Here is a 24,654-nt window from a genome sequence, read left to right as displayed (position 1 = left end):
TTATTGGTGCCTGTCACAGGAAGATAAAGGGATTTGCCCATGGTCCTGACGCTGGGGATTGAACCAGGGTTGTTCTTTTCTGGGTCCGTGTCTTTACTCACTGAGCCGCATATCTCTCTAGGGGTCCAGATCCACAAAAGGGTGCTAAACCTGAGCCCGCCTTTACTCCCATTCTTTTAAACGAGAGTACAGTAGTGCTAAAGCTTAGCATCCTTTCGTGTATCTGGGCCTTAGCCACTTCGTTCGGCCAACTGCCTTGATTTATTTGCCCTGAAGAGTGTTATTCGTGAATAATATCTTAACAACCAAAAGGCAAAAAAAAAATGCTATTATTTTATTTAAAAACAAAAAAGCAAAAGAAATAAACTGCTTGCAACAGAAGATCTTTCTATTGTTCCTGAAGCACAAGATATGAGATATCCAATTTGTTTAATTGCACCATTTGCCCCTGCTGTGTCCTCTGTCTATCTGAGCCTGAAAATTCCCAGATCCTGCAGTTACCTTCATTTGGATCAGGCTCCTTGAAGCAGAGAGGGTGGAACAGCGCACACATATTTTCTTTGAATCAAAGAGCCTTTTTCCGTCATTAGTTTATTTTCTAGTATAACATGGGAATCCCTTCACTGGCACATGATGCAAAATATAACAGATTTCTAAAATAATCAATGAAGTTAAACTCCCTTTGGAAAGGTTTATTAATAATAATAATAATAAATAAATAGCTTTTTATTCTGTGCAGGTACAGTAAATGTCGTTTGCATTTAGCACAAACAAGGACTAGAGCAAACTATCTTAACATTCTTTTGTTAGGAATAATAGGCGTCTTCATTCATAAGGGGCGAGAGCTTGAGATAAAATTCAGATGGGCTTTATTATTTTAACTTGACTTAATTAAGCAGTTTGAATTAACTCTGTGTGTCTGATATCTTGGATTCTTTGCACTCCTCGAGCTGTTAATATTACATTTAAACCGTTTGTAGGGGGTCATTTATTAGTCTCCTTGCCTCAAAACTCGGGGCAAAGAGACTACACCAGTTTGATTTAAATAAAACCATTCCCATTGAAACCCATTTAATTTTCTTATTTATCAAATCTACTGCAGTGTTTTTCGCACCAGTTTTGTCCTGGGGTTTGCAGCCAGCAGTCTTTGACGTGTAATACTGCTGTGACGCGCGTTGCACATACAGTAGATGGCGGTATATAAATAAAGATATACCCATGCATATACATCAAGGAGAAACTCCAAGGGAAGCTTTGCAAATACGCCACATTTTGCATTTTCTGCCATTTCTTTTAACTGCTTGCGGGAAAGTCGGCTCAATAAGAAGGATGAATAAAATTTTACAGAAAAAGAATCTTACAGTTATGTTTAAGAAGCTACCATCACTTAAACATTCAACATAATAATTTAGGGAAGGATGTGGATATCTGAGAAAGCTTGCTTTATTAACCATTGATTGTTAAAGTAAACTACAGGCATACCCCGAATTAACGTACGCAATGGGTCCAGAGCATGTATGTAAAGCGAAAATGTACTTAAAGTGAAGCACTGCCTTTTTCCCACTTATCGATGCATGTACTGTACTGCAATCATCATATTCGTGCACTGGTGTAAATAACGCATTTGTAACAGGCTCTATAGTCTCCCCGCTTGCGCACAGCTTCGGTACAGGTAGGGAGCCGGTATTGCTGTTCAGGACGTGCCGACAGACGCATGCGCGAGCTGCCGTTTGCCTATTCAGCGATATGTCCTTTCTCGCGAGTGTACTTAAAGTGAGTGTCCTTAAACCGGGGTATGCCTGTACACAACTCTCTTACAAAGAAGGAGTCACCTCAATTGTTGAAAAAGCACCAGTACTTCGGCAAGACTAGAAATACGCGACATTTTGACCCAAATTTGCAAAATTGGCAATTATCGTGGGGTTAAAAGTATTGGTAATCCTTTTTTATTTATTTTTCAATCCAGCAAAAGCCATATGTAAGGGTGTGATGTTCTCAGTCTGCCGAAATATTGATTTCACCATTTATTTATTTTTTACCCCTATAAGACTTGGCGAAATATTTCCCGAAAATGTAAACCCTTTTTTTTGTTTTTTTATATATATTTTTAAATGCCCCAACATTTGCGAACACAGTTGGGAGATTGGGGCACTTTTGAACATCTCCATGCAAGACGATTCAGGCCGTTTTTTTTTTTTGTCAGTTTCCTTTCCAACTCCTGTACAAAACGAGAGGAACACGTACATCAATAATTCACGGAGCTATGCAGGTGTATATTCTGAAGGGCATTTAAAAAATAACAACATTACTTTGAGTCATTCAACAACCCTCACCTCGGGAGGAGTTAAATGTGTTTATATTATAATCTAAAGTGATATCTTTAATTTAGTAACTATATTGTTTATGTTTTGAGTATTGAACAGTGAACATTTTCATGTATCTGCTACAATTGGGGTTAGGGTCTCATACTTTCATTATTGATACACGATTAGAATTCTGCTTTATCAGTTCACTGGAGAAGCCAGCGGTTTCTCTGAATACCCACAATACATGTGATAGCAATTCAATTATGTGAAGGCTAAAAAGCATAATAATTAGACACTTCAAAGGATACATTTAATTAATCCAGGTTCAAAGATTCTTCTGTATAATTTTGTCATCTGTACAGTGAAAATGTACTTGACATGTCAACAATACAATAATCGAATACATACTGTGTATTCTAGCAAAATGCTATTTATTTCAAATGTTAGCCAATAAAATACTTGTCATCTATTTTTTTTAAAAACAAGAGCAATAAAGCTATTTTTCAAGCTGTTCCATACGAAGATCAAACACATGGGACTCATTAGCCATCATGGAAACTGGAGTGGAAGCGCAAAACTGGCCAAGATGCATCAAATTTTGTCTGCGTTTGGCAAACTCAGTTCATTAGTTACATATTTTTTATCCGCATGTCTCGTTGCACAGAGCTTCATAATGATATTGAAAAGCTTAAAACGAGGCATGTTTTTTGGGGGGGAGGGGGGGTTGCGGACGTGGAGATGTTCCACAGTGTTCCCATTACAAGTAAATATAAAAAGTCTATAAATAAGACGTTACTGGGATTTTTAGACCCACATTGTTTCGGATTCCTGCTGCAAGTGAAGAACTGGTGGTAAAAGCAGAGAAATTATGTCAATCATTGTGGATGGTTACATTGGTTATTGTGTAGGATCTCAGACCCAACTCAGTCAACAGCGCACTCTGTAAAGTGCACACAGTATGCTCTCCTGCCCTCTCATGTAACTATACCACCCACCACTAGGACACGTTCACTGTATTAGTATAATTACCCTTGGAATCCAGCCATAATGTGCATTTTCTTCCCTAATTTTCAAACATTTCCAGGAAAAGCTACCTAGTTATTTGAGCAGCGTACGCACAACTCCGCACTTAAGATCATTCTCTGGATCCTCCTCCTGCTTTTCTGCAGCCCCACTTCAGACAAATCTGCAACTGTTGGTTATATAATTATTTTTGTATCCCTGTTGTTTCTTTTTCTAACCGTAGTCAAGCTGGAAAACAACACTATATATACATTTTTTTTTTTTTACATTAACAGCTCTATTTGCTTCAGATCGCCGCTAGCACGGTCAATCAAGCGTCATCGAAAACACAGAAAACTTGAAATAAACAGAAAAAGGGCAGGCTTCTTTAATAAGCGGGTTTGGCAATTGACTGCTATGGCTGGTACATTGTTGCAGTATCACTAACATGCGCTACATTGTTTTCCCATTGATAGGTATTACATTTCAGATTGTTTAGCAGAAAAAATAGAGGGAAGAGAAACAACGCTGTATATAGTAATATGAACCTGGTTCTACATTTATTCTGGGGAGGGGGTGAGGAGGCTGCTCCTATTTATTTAATGAATATCAGGTGAAGGCAGCTTCACAGTTTATCAGTGGCTCCCTGCTGCAAAACGGGTGCAACACCCGGAGCAGAAAGGAGATTCCAATTGACCCTAAAAGTGTTGGGAAGAACAAGGTGGCGTGTTCAGATTCAAATCATTACAATTTATATGAATTGCGACTCTTCAGAACCAAAAAGGCCCCTGGTCAGCTGGGGTACCAATATCCCAACTGCTTTTAGTCTAAGCACCCCTTTGCAGGTCCCCTTTTAGTTCTACTTTGGCAAAGAGACTAGGGCAGCCATCCAACTTCATTTATGGTGTTCTTTTATCATCAGACTGTACCTATGGTAGAGGGATTTATATGAACATCATTTTATTATTTCGCTATATTACATTCTTACTAAATAATATGCAGACTCTGAGAGTCTTTATCATGCTTTAAATAGTTGCTTTGCCTCTTCGTGTAATGTATACTCTAGCTGCATAAGCACATGTTTACAGCTGTTTTGTTCTTGTTTGTAAGATAATTGTAATCTTCTTGAGTGATGCTTCAGTTGCACCCCTTCCAATAACGTTGTTGTCTAGCACGGGCTGATTTCTATAGTTTTATTACACAGTTATAAAGTAGATGAGGTTGAGTAAGAACATTATGTCGATCGAGTTCAACCTATGTTAAATTTAGACAACAGTTACTTAACCTATATTTTTATAGTATATTGATCTAGAGGAAGTCAAACAAAACCCCAAAATATCCAATGATGTCTCATAAGAGGAAAAATAAATTCATTCCCGAGTCCATTAATGGAACCATCCTTCCCATGTTTACTTATTTTGTATATCCCTGTATAGCTTTCCTTTCTAAAAAGATGTCCAACCTTTTTTGAACATATCTATTGTATCTGCAATCACAGTCTCCATGGGTAATGCATTCTGCATTGTAACTGACCTTGCTGTAAAGAACCCTTTCCTTTGTTGCTGGTGACATCTCCTTTTCTTCCAACATTTAGAGATAGCCCTATATTAGTTTTATGTATGGTCCTGATGTAGATGACCACATACCCTTTAATAATAGCTTTTTGGCTGGCCGCCGCCCTTTGCTCTCCCCTTAATGCTCATACCTGTAGATGCACATTGATCTTCCTTAGGAATTGCATCACTTATCTTAAATCGCAACCATGTCAGAATTTGCAAAGTATTCACCAAGCCTTTTTCCCTGAGATAGGAATGATTGATTTTAATAGAGTCCTCATTGCCGCAAATCTCCCAAAACACACCTCTATGCGACACGTGAAGAGAAACCTCTCTGAGCACAACTGAGATACCTGCAAAATGAGCTCATTTAAATATTCAAATTCATTCTCCATTCACAAACCACTTTGACACATTTACACATCTCCATTTAGCAGCTGTTATAGTGAAAACTAAGAACATAGCTGGCAATTCCTGATTCTTGTGTAATCATTAGCTACCGCATTTTTATCCCGTTTAACAGTGTTACTGTATGCTTGATAGACCAGTTTCTTAACCCTCACAGTACTCCTCAAGACCCCCAAAGAGGTCAGCTTTTTAGGATATCCCTGCTTCAGTACTGGTGGCTCAATCAGTGGCTCAGTCGGCTACCCCTGATCTACAGTATACCTAGAGTTTAATGCTAGTGTATTCCACTGATTCATGTATTATAAATATAGTATACTGTATATTGAAGCAGCAACCCCCCATTCTGTCCCGTCCCCCCAAGATGCCTTCTGTCTATTAGTTTAACCAACACCTGAAGTTACCATGGTAACTTTTACACTACACTGGTCTCTGAGGGGGAGCTCCATTTTAATCTCCCAGACCAATTATTATTTATAACGCTGCTATCTCCTGAATGAAACATGGGATTTCAAAAATAAAAACATCCTTGGAACGGGCAAGAAGATATCTAAAAATAATAATAATAATAATAAAAAAAAGATCTTTGCGGTCTTATAGACTAGAGTATTCTCATCCTGCTTCACAAACCCAAGCTGTGCTGAATATCTGCCTGAGCTCCCTGTATAAGCTGCTAGATGGTGCAGATATGTGAGTGCACTTGCATACAGTACTAGTTATAGCAAATAAATTATGTGGGAAATTAAATGTGAATATAATTACAGTTACAGTAACAAAGCTTTTCACAGCCCAGCAGAAAATGATCTAGTGTTACCTTGAAGGGCTACATTAAGCAATTACTATTCCATTTGAATACTTAGACATCGTTTACATTCTGTGTACTTATCATATGGGTGCTCACTTTTATACGAGTGTGTGTATTTTCATTTTCATGCAAATGCTTTTACCCTTGCTGCGGACCACATGCTAGAACCATTTGCAAGAAGTAATGGTGTTGCAATTTCTGGGAAGAATTAATGGCTTTTCACGTACATCTCGGTGAGTTTCCCAGCGCAGGCTCTTTCCCTAATGGCCGTGACAGGAGAATCTCTGAAACATTCATGTATTACTATTCAGAATGAGAAAATGTGTATTTGAACAGATATTCATCTAGAGAAGTATGGATGGAGCGAGGGGGCAGAAATCCTCATTTAAATACTGACAAGATGGCAATTGGTTTACTGTCCTGTCTCTAATTTGCCAGTAATATACCAGCTAGTTTCATCAAAGGTACATTTCCACAGTTGATCCCGATTTGTTATATATATATATAACGGAAATAGCCATGTTAGTCCAGTTGCGATAGTGCAGAATACATTTTTATTACCCTTCCAATGTCTTCAGCCATCCCTTTGTCACCCCACTTTATCTACATCGGTTGTTTTTTTTTGTTTTCCTAACCTCTGTTTTAGCCATAGATTCCTTTGTAAACCAGTATTGCCGACATGAGGAAGAGAGGAGAACTCTGGAAAGCTTGTCCTTTGACAAATTGTTAGTCCAAGCAAAAAAGGTATCACCTAATACTGAAGCGCGCGCACACACACACACACACACACACACACAAGAAGGGGACAGGCACCCCATAATGCAAAAAATGTGTCGTTTAATGACTCAACGTTTCGGCTCGCATAAGTGTTTTTTCCCAAAGTATGTAAATATATATTTTGGAGTCATTTTCTATTTTTGACAAATATTGACACAAAACCATTTTTGCTGGTCATCTCACAATGGTCACTATTGTAATTATTTTTATTACTGCTTTAGAAGAACACATTGAATACTGAAACCGTTACATTTCTGGATTTTTTTCACAGCTAAGTATTAACTGTACATATATGTTCAAATAGAACCCAACAGAAGCAGTTGGTACAGTATTGTAAATGTAGGATATTTCCTATTGACCATTTTTACATTTAGAACATTTCAAGTTTCTTCCAAATTGGCACACAAGGGAGAGTTTTAATTGTAATTCCAATGCGTAGTCCTAAACAGGACGTTTTTAGTGCATACGAGCAAGGTCAAATCAGCATGACTGAGGCTATTCATCAGGAGGAAGAAGAGAATGCTAAACGCAAACATGTACTATGCTTGAAATGTTAGTGTTTGTCAAATGCAATTTTCCTAGACTTCCCCCTCATTGTTCACATGCTGTTGTGTACATTGCTTGTTCCTGCAGTAAATAAAAAACTGTTTTAATCTGCAAACGAGAGAAAATAAGATTGAGGCTGATTTGGAGATTGTCCAAGTCAATAATTAGATGACGCCACGGTAAATGCAAAGCAACTTTAGCTTCTTTTTGCAAAGGAGCAATCTTATCTGAACAAAAAAGGGACTATTCAATATATATGTTAATAAGTATGGCTTCGTTTTTACTAAACAACATTACCTGCAAATCGTATATAAAAAAGTTAGAAAACATACAGATTTATTATAAATCATTCTTCCTGGTAATGTACAAGTTATTAAGAATTTATTTTAGTGTTGGGACCCTTGAGATGTGGTCTGCCTTGGAGGGGGTCAAGGGCTTACAACACTTTGGCCAAAGGGTTAAACTAAAAGACCATTTTATTCAAAAGATATCTATATCTATATATATATATATATATATATATATATGCAGGTGAGCATACAGTTGTAGTTACATTTGTATATATATATATATATATATATATATAGGCACTGTACCGTGTATCTGTGTTAATGAATGTAGCACTGAGCTCTGTCTGTGTTTCATGTTCTGTCTCTGGTTTTAAAAAAGTTAGAACCCTTAACACAGTTTGAGTAAAGATGGATGAATCGGCCCCAATAATCTGTTTCCCGGATTTTCGATCATGTTGCCCCCAAAATCCAATTTGCGGTGTAAAATCCGCAAACGGATTTGGCCGGTTTCAATCCACACTGTTTCATCAAAATCCGTCATTGGATACAGCCCGTGGACGGATTTGTAGAATCCAATCTGCCAATACAGCGACCCGTTGGCGGATTCTTAACAATCCGCCACCGGATTGCTGAATCCGTGGATTGGATTCTGCAAATCCGTCCACGGGTTGCAGAATCCGTGGAGTGTATTGGTAATAATAATAAATCTGCAAAACGCAAATCGCCCTTTTTTGGATTGATCTGCGGACCAAAGGAACCGGCCCATCTCTAGTTTTGAGACCAGGGTTCAGTCTACTTAAAAGCAGCACGAGATTAAACAACATAAAAGGTCCCTGTGAGAACAGTAGCTTTATAGAAGGGAGATTTTGATAAACGAATCAATCTATTTTCACTGAATTTGTTGTAATTGCAAGGTTTCATTTTTACAAGTGCAAATATTTAAATACATTAAAAAGTAATATGCAATTGCAAGGTACCGTATATTTATCTTCCTGAATTGAGCACAAATCTGTTCGTCGATTGGGCAGGTTCTGCCCTGGAGCACTTCATCAGGGTTAATGCGACTTCTACACTTTACTGCCCTTTGGAGTAACATTAAACCACACGAGATACTGTAAAGGTTACTCTTTAGCACTATATGGCACAAGGAGGGTATTTTATTTAAGGTATCGAACTGCTAATTAATTTAAATGACTTTCAGCATGGAAAGCTAAATTAATTGCAGCTTTACAAATGGGCCCCTTTTCCAGACATGCAATGACTACAATGTGATTATACAATGAGCATTTCCTTTCTGTACACGGGATGGAGTGATGGCATATGGAGAGATGGAGTAATGGCATATGGAGAGATTGAGTGATGGCATATGGAGAGATTGAGTGATGGCATATGGAGAGATGGAGTGATGGCATATGGAGAGATTGAGTGATGGCATATGGAGAGATTGAGTGATGGCATATGGAGAGATGGAGTAATCGCATATGGTGAGATGGAGTGATGGCATATGGAGAGATTGAGTGATGGCATATGGAGAGATGGAGTGATGGCATATGGAGAGATGGAGTGATGGCATATGGAGAGATGGAGTAATGGCATATGGAGAGATTGAGTGATGGCATATGGAGAGATGGAGTAATGGCATATGGTGAGATGGAGTGATGGCATATGGAGAGATGGAGTGATGGCATATGGAGAGATGGAGTGATGGCATATGGAGAGATGGAGTGATGGCATATGGAGAGATGGAGTGATGGCATATGGAGAAATGGCATATGGAGAGATGAAGTGATGGCATATGGAGAGATGGAGTAATGGCATATGGTGAGATGGAGTGATGGCATATGGAGAGATGGAGTGATGGCAAATGGAGAGATGGAGTTATGGCAAAGGGAGAGGAGGAGGGATGGCATATGGAGAGATTGAGTGATGGCATATGGAGAGATGGAGTAATGGCATATGGTGAGATGGAGTGATGGCATATGGAGAAATGGCATATGGAAAGATGAAGTGATGGCAAATGGAGAGGAGGGGTGATTGCAAATGGAGAGATGGAGTGATGGCATATGGAGAGATGGAGTGATGGCAAATGGAGAGATGGAGTTATGGCAAAGGGAGAGGAGGAGGGATGGCATATGGAGAGATTGAGTGATGGCATATGGAGAGATGGAGTAATGGCATATGATGAGATGGAGTGATGGCATATGGAGAAATGGCATATGGAGAGATGAAGTGATGGCAAATGGAGAGGTGGGGTGATTGCAAATGGAGAGATGGAGTGATGGCATATGGAGAGATGGAGTGATGGCAAATGGAGAGATGGAGTTATGGCAAAGGGAGAGGAGGAGGGATGGCATATGGAGAGATTGAGTGATGGCATACAGTATGGAGAGATGGAGTAATGGCATATGGTGAGATGGAGTGATGGCATATGGAGAAATGGCATATGGAGAGATGAAGTGATGGCAAATGGAGAGGTGGGGTGATTGCAAATGGAGAGATGGAATGATGGCAAATGGAGAGATGGAGTTATGGCAAAGGGAGAGGTGGAGTGATGGCATATGGAGAAGCTCTTGAAACTGGGTGCAACTAGGACTGACAGCTGAAATCTAATGCATATTAAGATAACTGATACTGTACATTTTCTGTTGGTGCTACAGAACAGTTAAGACAGAGACAATTAATAGCCAGTTTTATGGCTGTGTCACGAAAAGCATACCTTGGATAATGACAGAACATCCCGAATGTCTCTGTAAAGTTGAACTGAAATGTAATAAAATTGTATTTGCTTCCAAACTGACCTTTATTTTAGAATGCTGTTCTCTACCCTTTCTTCAGAAAATTATTTACAGATTGCCTAAGTAGCAAGAATGACCTTTATTTTATAACATAATAAGGTTAACTTTCCATTCCATACGGACTTTGTCAGGAAGTTTACTTCATGAGTTATTTTGCATCTACACATCCCCCTATACAGTACTCCTCACTTATTTAGCTTTAATATCTGTCTGAAGGCACCATATTTTTAATGTGATAATAGTTGATATCTATTGATATTGCTGCAGTGGCAGTTCAGGTAATCCATAGTCACTTAGTGCCCCTTTGTCCATTTCTGATATATAATAACAGTAACTGAGTCACATTCGTCTTTCAGCAGCCTTGATATAGGTCAGGGATTGCCAACTGCAGTCCTTAAGGCCACCAGCAGGTTAGGTTTTAAGGCTACTGTATACCTGCTTCAGGACAGATGGCCCTTTCAATGACCGAGCCACTTATTGAGCCACCTGTGCTGAAGCAGGGATATCCTTAAAACCTGACCTGTTGGTGGCCTTTGAGGCCCGGAGTTGGCGATTCCTGATATAGGTGATATGTGGACCACTTTCAAGACATATTCAATACATTACAATTAAATGTAACCTTCCCTGCCCGGCTCATAAGGAGTTTACATCGGCGTCTCTTTAGTGGCTACACAGGATGCATTACTTTACTCAAGGTGCAGTCTTCATGCAGCGGGGCGATGATATAGTAAGAGTAGAAATGATGGGCGCCAGGAACGTCTGTAATACAAACACTCTTTTTTTTGCCCTCTTTTACTAGGGCACTTTTCATCCATACCCAGTGCACAGTTACAGATGTCATCAGTTCCATTTGCGCTGCTTGTACTCTTGGCTATTGCATCCCCTGGTGCCCTATCTTAACACACTGGGGAAGTGCGGACACTTGGTTGGTTTCCTACTAATCGTCCTATACCTGTTCTGCATTCCCGGGCCCTGGTTGACTCAATGTGGATAACCGATCTACATCCCGCTCCTGTCGTTGATCTGTCATCCCTGGACAGACTATTACTGAGGCCTGTGCGGTCCTGCCTGTAAAGCATATCCATTTGCAACCTGGAGCCTCCTTCATGGGGACCTCTGTAGAGTGCATCCTCTTTTGTGGGCAACTGAGTTCACCTTGGCCATATCATGGGACCCTATCTGAAGGAATACTGTCCCTAACTAAAACACAACAAACGGGGACTGTTCATTCCCATATACTCAGGAACATACTTAACTATATACACTGTACACTGAGGCTCCTCCACTCTCAGCCCCCCAGGAACCTAATCTCTGTCTCGCTCCTAGCTCCATGTAATAGGAAAAAGCATTACTCTCTATGTGGATCCGCACCAATAACCCCTTAAGGCCATGGTAAATCCCATAGGGAAGTTATATAAACATACAGTATTTTCAAACCAACAGACAACCTTTCCATTTCCATTTATGGAATATATTTTTATGACAGAATTGTCAAACTGTCCTTGTCCCAGGGATTTCAGCTAAGTGGATCAAACCCTGACAGCTCATCCTCTTGCCTGCTTGAACATGGCTGTTTCTCACTTCAACATCTGGAAAGCTTTTTGGGGGCGTACAAATATTTGCATAGGTAAAAAAATTGTTTGCATTCCCGTTGCTAACAATCCAGTGGTTTGACAAGAAAGTGCAAATTACTTCTCATGTGAAAAGGAGCATTAGATACAGCTCAGCAAAACAGTGAAAAGTATACAACCAGCCACTATTTATATGAAATGTTCGAAGACATGGTCCTCCTCGTTGCCAAGCAGGACCATCTATTTGAACATTTCTAAAAAGGATTTGAACACTGCCAGGGACTTCCCGGATGCAGGACTTCATCACAGAGGTGGACTTCATCAAACACCAGTAATATAATGATATCTTGGTTGTGTTCATTGTATTATACACGTTATTGATTTTTGCACTAATCACATACGTGAGAGTGTGGGGTATAGTGCTGGAATTGTGTATTATCCTGGTATTGATATCAAACGATGGCATAGAAGTATAGTGGAGTATTCCAGGTAGAGGAATCAAGATGAGATTGAAAAACAAAAGAAAAGAAGTCCTACAATGAAACACCCACATGGAATGACTTGTGCTTGAGGGTTAAGAGATGTACAGTATATGTTTGAACAAGACAACATGTATTCTTCTACTCCGCTAGTCTTTCAATGCCATCTGCCAGAGCAGCGCTGCTCTCATGCTACAGTAATAATACTGCGTGACCAGCACTGAATCAGACTTCAGTCTCCAATGGGGGGCATGGTGCGGGCTTTTCTAATTGTTTGGTACCCAAAGCACCACGGGCAAAGCAAGACATTATTATCATTACCCTCATTACAGCACAACAGAGGTGCAATGTGTATTGATGTCAAGTTTTGCAACTGCGGGGTGGTTGTGGCTACATTAAGCAGCCCTGATCAAATTAATGATGTTGTTATCTAATGATTAACCAAGCATGGAGCAGCAGTGGTATTTTTTTTTTTAACTTGTTCCTTGTAGAAGTAGAATGCTAAATAAGCATCAGTGGAGTATTAAAGTTTTGTTTAATCTGTTATTAATAATGTTGCTGTAGTAGAAACTGTAAATAACATCCCAGGTTTATACTTTCTTCTGTGAATCCTGCCTTTCCTGGCACGGTTATAGCACGCTGCAGTAACAGTCCAGCGTGCTATAACCGTGTCAGGAAAGGCAGGATTCACAGAAGAAAGCATAGAGCATGGGTGGCCAACTCTAGTCCTAGGGGGCCACCAACAGGTCAGATTTTCAGGATATCCCTGCTTCAGCACCGGTGGCTCAATCCTGGCATTGAGGCTTGTTTTTGAGGCTTTTTAAAAAATAAAAAAAAATTTAAAGGCTACATTAGGATTAGTAAAACAACGCAAGAAACTCTGCGGTGTGGATTTCCATACTTAATTATTCTATAATAGGCCTGCAGTTTTTGCACGACCCGCAGAACAGATACCATGGCTTGTACTGTGCAGTAGGTTTCTGATTCTGCTACACAGAAAAAAAGGATTTCCTGTTCAAGAATGAAAAGCATATGGTTGAGAAATGACCAGTTGTGTGTCTGATTAAAGGTTTGCGTGGCACGATTAGTGCACCGCTATAGCTGAGATTTCAACAGCGTGAGCCTCTGTGCCTTGTGCCGTTATAACCCACAGAAGGAATAAATATTCAAAAGGGTTTTTATCATGTTTTCTTCTCCGTTTCAACCCACGCAGTCTTGACTGCTGGCTTCTCTGGGGATATCTTAATTTTGCCCAGTGGCCTTTCAACTGACTGTTACAATTGCCAGTTTGTAAAGAGAGAAGGATTTACTGTTTTCTACAAAGGAGATTTCTCAAAGGGAAATCTGCTTCCTTTGCTTGGTGTCAGTTTCCAGGGAGCAGCCAGCAGAGTGCACACACTGATTTCAATTTCTGATCTCCGCATCTCTGAGCACTATGGTGCGCTGTAATCATTGTTGACAATATTTCAGCATCTAGTTCATTGATATTAATTAAATAATATGCTTACCGAATTAAAGGAGCAATCCATGCAATATCCTACATGTGTTTAAAAAAAATAAAAATCAGTTCTGTAGTATTAGATACTTACGACTTATTTTTAAAATCAACTCTTAATGTCATTTTTTAATGAGTTTTAATATCCTGAGCATCCTTTGATTTCTATAAAACACGTCCCCAGCAGTGCAAGGTCTTTGGCAACATTTCCCTGTTTGTGATTATTTGTTGCCAATATTCAAAGCAGTTTGAGCTGCAAACTGCAACAATAGTTAATGTTACCTTGGTACTATAAGAATACACTGTAGCTGCTTAGTTACACAGATTGAAGGATTCATTTGAAACGGAAAGGCAGCCATTTAGTGAGCCGTGGGGAGACGGATTTTGCAGTTTGATCACCGGAGAACTAATCAATAGGCAGCTTAGGTAAGTAGTTTACATAAAATGTAATGAAAAGTGTCATATATTAAAACAAAAATATATATATTTTTGTATTTTTTTTTAAGCTGCTTCGATCGCTTCTTTAACACAGTACCAGATGGATAGACGAGAGTTGTTAGCATTGGAGGTGTGGACATACTGTTAACTATTTTAATTCTATTTATTATTATTAATATTATCATCTATTTGTAAAGCGCCTTACATATTCTACGAGGAACATATTCTGCATGAGCACTGACTATAAAAAGTAATTTAAGACAGATTGTTTGAAGTAAAATGTGTTTATTATGGCGCATCAGTAAAAAGGTCACGCAAATCCTATTGTCCTCACTATCCCGTACTTTTGGGCCAATCTAGCTTGGGAAATGGATCTAACAAAAGTGTAAATGCGACTAATGATGATCAGACTGCTTAGAACCAATGTCTGGTTTCCTGTTGTTGCTGTATGAAGCTGCTATACAATACGAAGCCCTGTTACTGCCATACCAGGACATCGTATGCTTGAAGTGGATTTCACAGTTTTTCCTTAGATACGTCACTAGAATATTTATGTAAGTGCCCTACTACGTTTGCAAAGTGTCACATGATCGAAACTGGCTATAGTGACTTAGGTCAATAAAATGGTTTGTTGTGTTTTCTCTTGTAGTGTTTAATGGTTAATAGTCTTATCCGTGTCTTGTTGCAGATAGGTATATTTGTTCTGCATTGTAATTGGTTTATTGTGATTTATGACTCTGATCAACCAATCAGAGTGTGGTCAGAAATGTACAATATTTCTGTGTCATAGAACATTTTGGGTCCTTCCTGCTTCACTTTCCTTGAATTGCTTCTACTGCCTTAGACCAGAGGTATTTTATTTTGTTCCTGGAACTAAACTAGAGAAACATAAGGGGTACAAAATGATTGTACTCCGAGAGAAAATTCACTTAAATGCACAATACTATTATTAAAATATAACTTTTAATACTAAATACTTAAAACATATATTACCGCAACGAATAGTGTAATAAACAATAAAAATTAATTAAATGATATACACGTATGCATCAAGGTTAGTTAACTAAACTACTTGAAATCATGATGTTCTATAGGCTACTCCAGGATCCACCCTACCAGGTGGCCCTTGCGATAAGGACTATGTTTATTTTTAAGTTAATTATTCCTCTTTTGTTTTGGACATTAAATAACTTAAGGATCTACAGTGTGAACTATGTCAGATAAGAATGGATTGAAGGAAAGTAAGATGTAGAGAAGTCGCTGTCCATCTGGATTTCTAGGTTAAATGACGGAGGTCTCCATACTTGGCAACCTGCACCCTTCTAAAAGAGATATTGATCCTCTGCTACCCTCATCTGAGAAGAGATACTGTAATGACCTTGAAGGGTTAAATGGAATGTCTACCTGTTGCAAAGAAGGCTGCGTCTACACTGCCGCTGACCGTGCTTGGCGCGATCAAGCACAATAAATTTAAATCTGTCTGGCCACGCTCATGTGGCACGTGCCTGTGAGCATTCATGTACGATCGCGGGCGCTGGGTGCTTGCCAAGACAGATTAAATTGAGTTTCAGGTGTGCTGAGGGGTCACATGACCTCCTCAGCCAATTAACGCCAGTCACTGTTTAGGCCACGCTCCCCCCCTTCCCCCCCTCCTGCTCGCACTTACTGAAAAAGTTGCAGAACAGCCCAACACGCATGCTTGGAGAGTTGGTGACGTCACCACTCTCAAGCATGAGCGCGGTCCACGGCACGGTGGACGCAGCCTTAAGGTGAGGCTTTCTTGCAATCATCTGGATTATGTATTTTGGATGACTGAGCAATATAATTTTTTATTGGCTATTTTGTCTAGAAGTACCTAAATCTTAATGTCTAAATAAAAAAGTGTGCAGTTAACACCCGCCTGCTGCAGATGAGTGTTCAATTTATTTTTCTTCAGAAGTGTAAAATGGGACATACCCAATATTCCTACTTATGTTTTTTAACACGGTCCGGAAAAGAATCCACATCGCCCTTCTTTCCCTAGTTAACCTAGAAGAAGAGCCCGGTTACATTGATAATATTTTGCCAAAGGACTCTTTTGCCAATATTTTACCCATTGATAACGCTGTTGGGGTTTCATGAAAAAAAGCAAAACTATAAAAAAGTAAACTGTTGAAAAATTAAAACTAAAAAGGAAATTAAGTCCTATGACCATGACAATTCATAGTACAATTTTTGGCTTAAATCTAGTAATAACGTGTTTCTCTGTTTACGGATCAGCTTTTCCAAGCATGGCCTAAATCTCCTGGTTTCTTTGTATTTGAGCATTCTACTTTCCTATGTTTGTGAGCGGGATATTTTCGTGGATGGATCTTTTGTCCCAATATTAAACAAGGCGAATCTTCCCCATCCACATTAGTAGGTCTAAAAGTGTCCAGTTCATGTGTCCATTTGCTTTTCTATCTCTGGGATTCTGCAGAACAGCGGTGCTCAGCTCCAGTCCTCAAGACCCCCTAATAAGTCAGGTTTAAAGGATATCCCTGTTTCAGTACCAGTGGCTCAATCAGTGGCTCAGGCTATGACTGAGTCACATGTTCTGCAGCTGGGATAACCTTTAAACCTGACCTGTTAGGGGGGTGGGGGGGGGTCTTGATTAGAGATCGTCAAATCCGCCCAAATCCATTTCAAGGATTTTCTTGCATTTTCCCCCCAAAATCCGTTTTGTGGTGTAAAATCAGCAAACGTATTTGGTCGGCTTTAATCTGCCCGAATTCATCAAAAACCGTCATTGGATACACTACCGACACACTTTATTGAAGTGTGGTCGGTACCGCAAGCCGGGAAATCTCCCGGCTTGCTAGTGGCCGCCCCTCGGCGTGCCGCGCGTCATAGACGCGCGGTCACGCGTCATCGGGAGCGTGCGCCCGCTGCACGCGTGTCCAGGGGCTCCCCGAGGGAGCCCTGGTGTCCCGCAATCGCGGGACAGCGGCAGGGGGTTCCGGGGGACCCGGCGGACCCGGCAGCGGTAGGGAGAGCGCCCCGATCGGAGGGCGCTCTTCCGCTGCTTCGGCGTGCGCCCGTCACACTCGGGCGCGCGCCAGGCTACTGCTGCGGCACAGAACGGGCAAATGCTCGAATAAACTGTGCCGCAGCAGTACAACCCGTGGACGGATTTCTAGAATCCAATCAGTGGATGGATTGCTGAATCCACAGTGTGGATTCTACAAATCCGTCCACGGGTTGCGGAAATCCGCAGAGTGTATTGGTAATAATAATAATTTAAAAAATCCCACAAAAAGTGAAATCGCCCTTTTTGAGATTGATCTGCTGAAATCCGCGGACCAAAGGAACCGGACGATCCACTGCGGATCCAAATTCGCCCCCAAAATTCACCTCTCTAGTTGCCGTACGTTGCGTATGAACGGGTTCTAATGCCTCTGAATAATATTCCCTAATTGTGTGACTATTCTTGATGTAAGGATAGAAGGTAGCAGTGTTATTGGATGAAGATACAGGCATTACAGTGTATTACACTGGACTGTTGGAATTATTCAAACGTATCATTTCTTTTTAGGAACATTTCACACCCGAGTGCAAATTCAAAGAGTCAGTATTTGAAAACTACTACGTGACGTATTCTTCAATGATCTACAGACAACAGCACTCGGGAAGGAGCTGGTTTTTGGGTCTCAACAAAGAAGGTGAAATTATGAAAGGAAACCATGTCAAGAAAAACAAGCCTGCCGCTCACTTTCTGCCCAAACCATTAAAAGGTAACACGAATAGTATTAACCCCTCTTGGCACTGATGTTTGATATAATCCCAGGGCGTTTAGCTCCATGGCATTGAAAGTTTCTGTGGTGTATCTAATATTTTTAACTCGTTATTTTTTATATATATATATTTTTTTTTACACAGAAAATATTAAGAGTTTAATGAAAATGTACATGAATAAAGCGTGCATCAGTGTATTTGATCTTTACCTTTCAAGTTTAAACGATGAAAAGTGACAAGTATCCAATTTTTAGTGTACCCATTGCATCCGCCAGCATTATTAAGCAATCTGTCACTTATTTTATTTGTGATTCATAATTGTAGATGAGATCCTATAGAGAGGATTTCTCCAGCTACTGAATATTTCCTGTACTTGGTACTTAGTCTACACAAGTTCTTAAAAATAATTGCCAAAGTATTTAGACAGATAACTTTACCATCATTTGAAATGTGCTTTCATTGGGATAAAGAAAAAGCATGCAACTCGTGATGGCCCAATTCATGCGTGATACTTAAATATTATATTTGCTAGAGCTCAGACATTGAACCTATATTTACATACTGGTAACGCTCCACTCCATGTTTAATTTCTCAGAAAGAGCTAATAGTACCATTTTCTGTGCTTTGATAAAAAAATACTATAGCCTTCTATAGCTCATGCCTGGAGAAACTGCGCATCTTAAAATTACTCGTCTATATACACGTCTCAGTATGTACAGTGTGAATGATGTGATCAGATCAGATATGCAAGAGATTTTTAAATGAAAATTAATTCTGGTCTTTATTGGTGGCATCAACATCGTATTCTTGTATTAACCCCAATTCATTGGTACATAATAGTTTTCTGAACCGTAAAAATGAATAGTGTGTTATTCTGTTTGATATACCGTATTTGCCCGCATATAGTGCTATATTTTTATCCTAAAAATGTCCTTCCGAAAACTGTACTTGTATTATCTGAGCAGCCGAACACCTTTTTATTTTTCATGTAGAACAGCTTCAAAAATGTAGGGTTGTATTATGTGCCAGGTTGTACTATAGTCGGGCCAATACGTTAATAACAATGTCCTTTAATACTGATTATGTAAGGTGGTTTCCTGCTTAGCTTTTCAGACAAGTCACCCTCTTTTGTCTGAAATTCAGCAGGGCTCTTACTCCGTAAAGAGATGGGCAAATTATTTTTGCGAATTTGGATCCGCCTCGGATCGGCAGGTTCTATTACTCATAATCCACATGGTGGATTAATAATCCGTGGTCGGATTTTTAACAAACCGGCAACGGATTGTGGAATCCGCAGATTTAATTCTTAAAAATCGGTATGGATTGTATCCAATGGTGGTTTTGGATTAATACGTACGGATGGAAACTGGAAGAATCCATCAATGGAATAGTTTCGCCCATTATATATATATATACAGTGGTTGACAAATCACCAAAAAATCTACTCGCCACACAAAAAAATCTACTCGCCACCTAGTACCAAACGTGTGCTGCTTGGGCCAATATTTACTCGCCCGGGGGTTAAATCCACTCGCCCGGGGCGAGCAAATGTATAGGTTTGTCGAACACTGTATATATATATATATATATATATATATATATATATATATATATATATAAATAAAGCATTTCGTTAGCCACAAAACGGTATCATCTATTTATTTATTTTATTTATATTTATATATATATATATATATATATATATATATATAAGTTTCTGTTTGCTTGTTTTCATCCTAAAGGATTGTATTTTATTGTCAATGGTAACTAAACCGGTAATTAAAGAGTTGGGCGCCAATAGATTCCTGTTAAAAAATAGAGCTAATATTTTGTTTGTTTTCTTATTTTCAGTGGCCATGTACAAAGAACCTTCACTTCATGATCTCACAGAGTTTTCCAGATCTGGAAGTGGTACTCCTACAAAAAGCAGAAGTGTTTCTGGAGTATTAAATGGGGGTAAATCTATGAGCCAACATGAGTCAACGTAGCCAGCTTCAGGCAAGTCGAGCGCTACAGTATATCATGGAACCTTACCTCTGGATGCTGTTGAATTCTTACTAGCAGTGTTTCATCCAAATAATCAATTATTCAGGACAAGCCACTGAACTTGCATAGGTCACTCTCGTTTTAGCCCTGGGTTGTCAATGGATCCCATTATTTTACAATATGCTTTTTTTCATCTAGAAGGCACATGGATAGCCAGCAAAACATACCGTGGAATAAATCTTTGGAGAAGACATACCCTGCTCTCTATTTATATCACCTATGCTTTGTGGCAAATGAAACAAAAACATTTCACAGAACTCCATGCCAATAACCATTTGCTTTCCAACAAAGAATAAAAGACCACTTTTGCTCCTTAAAGAAAATGTTACTGCTTATATGTTTTATAGGGGCAAGCATACAAAGAAAAAGTAAAAATCTGTATATTTTTTTTTTTTTTTTGGCTTAAAGTTTTATATATAAGCTTGATTAAATGTATTATTAATTTGGAAGAGTGCAACACTTTGATTTTCAACGGAAGCAGCTTTCTGAACTCTGTTGGGTCTTTAAAGCTGGGTCTTAACAACAAAATCAGGTTGGATTTGAGATGGTTATCTCAGGCTCCAGTAAACAGTGATCCTGTGATTTCACAGATGCTAATATATATATTTTTTAATATATTTGTAGTATCCTGGTACAAGGTATAATGCTAACCCTAATCTGTAGACACAGAAATGTATCGTCAACCCCAAACAGTGGGATGTACCTTTATGGATGCTATTATCCACTGACGTCATTTTCTCTTAATTCCATTTTTGTGTATCATGTTCCATTCTTGTTGTGGCTTCTTTTCTAAAGAAATATAAAAGGGGTGGAATTAAGGTGACAATTTTTTATAAGAACCCGTCTTATTTGTAAATGTCCTTTTTTCAGTGTACTGCGTACGTGAGTATCGTAGACAAGGAGGCACACGGGCAGGCTCTCACTATACAACATGTACTTATGCCTGCTATTAAAAATGTTTAATGTTTAGTTTGTTTTCCTTTTAGATCATCATATTTGTTGCATGAGAGCAAGTGGGAACTTGGAATCCAGCTGCATGATGTGCTTGGTTTTGTGCATTAACCAATATTAAGTTATGTGCTCCAAAACTTACATAGTATGGGCAAGAGGTTTTCCGGTCTTGTACAAAATGTTCGTTATTATTTGTTGTATACACAAAAATGCACTGAATAAACAATTTATATTAATATGTACTTTTGAAAATGTTATATTCATTTGATTGGCAAAATATGTTTATTATTATAATTTTTTTTTTTAAATCTGATCACCCAAAGGTATTACACAATATTCTGGATTTTAAGCCGGCTATGCATCATTTCTGTTTACATGTTCAGTCATACTGATTTGTTATGAATTTTTGATTTTATCAGATAATGATTTTTTTTTTTTTTTAAATAGGACCCTGTTTACGTTGAAGCAAATTGTGCACTTGTAAAATAAATATGTTTCCTTCAGCTAAATGAGTAGTTATTTTGTTCTTCGTTTTTTTGGTGAAGTGTGGCATAAACAGTATGTCACATAAAATAAGTATTAATTGCACAATTTGGAGCAAATTTTAGCTTATACACTGATGCAATTAAAGCTCTATGCCACTAAACATATATATATATAGTTTTAAATTAATATGCACTCTAGATGTATAATATATATATATATATATATATATATATATATATATATATATATATATATATATATATTATATATATATATATATATTATATATATATAATACTGTAGCATGTATGAATTGTATTACATTGACCAATTAACTCTTGGAGATTTCTTAAAATAATTCAGCTAATGACAACTTTGATTATAATCAACTCCATAATATATACCAATGATTAAAACTAATGAGCAGTGTGATGAAAAGCAACATTTCCTCTAGTTAGCGTCTCTGTTAGATCCTTTTCTAGCAAATGCTAGCAGTTAACCGTAGCTGTAAAAAAAATGGTGTGATCCATATCTTTTCAGAACTCAAAACAACGGCGACCCTGTTTGAGATGCATTGGTTGTTTTTCATTTGTCTGCCCTTTCTGCACGTAGATGTTGAAACAATATCACCAATTTGTATTGAAAATAAGATTTTCCCAATGTAGATTTCTTCATTTTGAATGGGAAAGCTTCAATAAATGTAACCGAAAAAGAAAAAAAAAAACAATTTCTAAGAATATATTTTCTCCCATGTAAAATGTAAGGTGCGGAGTATATTAGTTTTTGTTGCAACCATAAACACTTGATATCTTAAACAAAAAGTGCCATTAATTTTCTGTAATGCAGGGGCTCTCAAATCCAGTCCTCAAGAACCCCCCCCCCCCCCCCCACAGGTCAGGTTTTCAGGATATCCCTGCTTCAGCACATGTGGCTCAATCAGTGCTGAAGCAGAGCAATCCTGAAAACCTGACCTGATTGGTGACCCTTGAGGACTGAAGTTGGCCACCCCTGCACTAAAGGATCAAGATCGCAAGATATTCCCAGACTGGGCACAAGTCCCTTTAGAAAACCTGACCTGTTGGGGGGCTTGGGGTGGGGTCTTGAGGACGAGTTGAGAACCCCTTGCATTAATGTGTACCAGAAACCCAGGAAGTAATTACAAACAAAAATCATGATTTACAATTCAAGTCACTTACACAATCCTCATGTGTTACTGTCTAAACTAAATGTACGTGGATTCTGTTATAAACTAAGGATGTTAACAACATATCGCAACATGGCTAATGGTTTGAAGCACTGAAAGTTCAAATGCTCCATTGTTCTATATACAATCAAAATTCCGTAGACCTTGTCATCCTGTAGGCATTTCTTGGCCAGAGATGGTAGAAGAGAGGGGGTCTTGGTGACAATAATTACTTCCATAGATCCCGCAAGTCATTAAATTAATAAGTTATCACAATTCCCACTCTCAGGAAATTCCACAGATGGAAACGATAACGAGTAAATCTGCAGATCACACGCACAGTTCCCGATGTGGATATTTAAAGCAGGTGTGGGCCTTGCATGGGCTAATTCAATCCATGATTTTAGAGACCCCTTCCCCCTATAATTAAAACTGGTGCATTTGAAACATTTTGCGAACATTAATGCTCAAGGATACAGTACATCAATATTTTAATATATCTTTAAAAATATATGTATGTATCAAGGCAAAAATGGTGCAAATCTAGGGCAAAACAATTGCACCAAAACGTATCAAAGAGAAAAATCCCATTGACATCAATGGGTAATGTTTTTGCCCCAGAACTGCATTACTTTTGCCTTAATACATATGCCCTTGTTTTTTTATTTGTGTTCAGTGTAAAACATGAACAAAAAAAACCCCTACTTTTTCTGAATCCAAATATACAGATGTAACGGCTGCATTTGCACCTACTGACGCGTTTCGGTGGGAAATCATAATGCAATATTTCAGAGCCACTCCATACAAACAAATCTAACAAGCGGCAAAAGTCAGAGGGGAAATTGCATTATCCGTGATCTAACACGTTAGCAGCTACAGTACAATAGCAGCGGTTACATCTGTATGGTATTGTCACCTGCATTAAATAGGGTTCCCAGGTGGCTTCTCCAAAAATACTCGACAAAATTGCGAAAGGTGAGACACACACCTCTCTGCTTCATGCTGTTTTCTCCTCTCCTGGGCCCCACCCCCAGGCTCCTGAAACCCCCTGATTGGCTGCATTACCCAGCAGCAAATCAGGATGGAGGAAGCTTCCCCACCCCCTAACAACAGCCCTGCTCTTTCCCTGCTCAGGGACATTACCTCCCACCCCCCCCAAGCCAGTCAGGTCACTATGTCCAGAGAGGTACTGCACCGACACACTTTATTCGAGCAAATACCCAGTATGTACCTGGCAGATACCTGGAATGCGCCGCTCCTCACCTCTGACAAGCCCCGTTGCGTTTGCCTTCCCAGCCTGGGTTCATGCCTGGCTGACGGGCGGCTGATCTGTTAAATGATAATGATTAGGATTTAATAGGCTGCAATGCTTCGCGTGTCTACCAGATGGCATAAATTCATGAATTGTAATGCAGTATATATATATATACTGTGCAGTATTTCAGCCAGCGGGAATAAAATGCTTCAATCCCTGCCTGGAAAATACCTCAATGCACTCGGGCAGAAAACAGTCACAAACCTCAATACACCCGGGTATACCCGAATTCGTGGGACTAGCCGAGCTCGAATAAAGTGTGTCGCCAGTGTAATACCGGACACATACATGTTCAGAGAGGTAATACCGGACACATACATGTTCAGAGAGTTAATACCGGACACATACATGTTCAGAGAGTTAATACCGGACACATACATGTTCAGAGAGGTAATACCGGACACATACATGTTCAGAGAGGTAATACCGGACACATACATGTTCAGAGAGTTAAT

General features: G+C 39.1%; 1 protein-coding gene across 6 annotated transcripts in view; it reads left to right on the top strand.

The window, feature by feature from the left end:
- The window catches only part of FGF13 (fibroblast growth factor 13), a 247,662-nt gene extending 225,944 nt beyond the window's left edge, over window positions 1–21,718 (top strand). For all 6 annotated transcript variants that reach the window (XM_075573244.1, XM_075573241.1, XM_075573246.1 and 3 more), the window contains 2 exons: window positions 18,019–18,217; window positions 20,070–21,718. In XM_075573244.1, the coding sequence (XP_075429359.1) occupies window positions 18,019–18,217; window positions 20,070–20,206 (336 nt within the window). In that variant the 3' untranslated portion in view covers window positions 20,207–21,718. The remainder of the gene's footprint in view (window positions 1–18,018; window positions 18,218–20,069) is intronic.
- The last annotated feature ends 2,936 nt before the right edge of the window (window positions 21,719–24,654 follow it).

Source organism: Ascaphus truei, chromosome 16, assembly GCF_040206685.1.
Source record: "Ascaphus truei isolate aAscTru1 chromosome 16, aAscTru1.hap1, whole genome shotgun sequence".
In the NCBI taxonomy this organism is placed as follows: Eukaryota; Metazoa; Chordata; class Amphibia; order Anura; family Ascaphidae; genus Ascaphus; species Ascaphus truei.
Note: the sequence above shows the minus strand (reverse complement) of the source record. Positions and strands in the feature narration are given on the sequence as shown.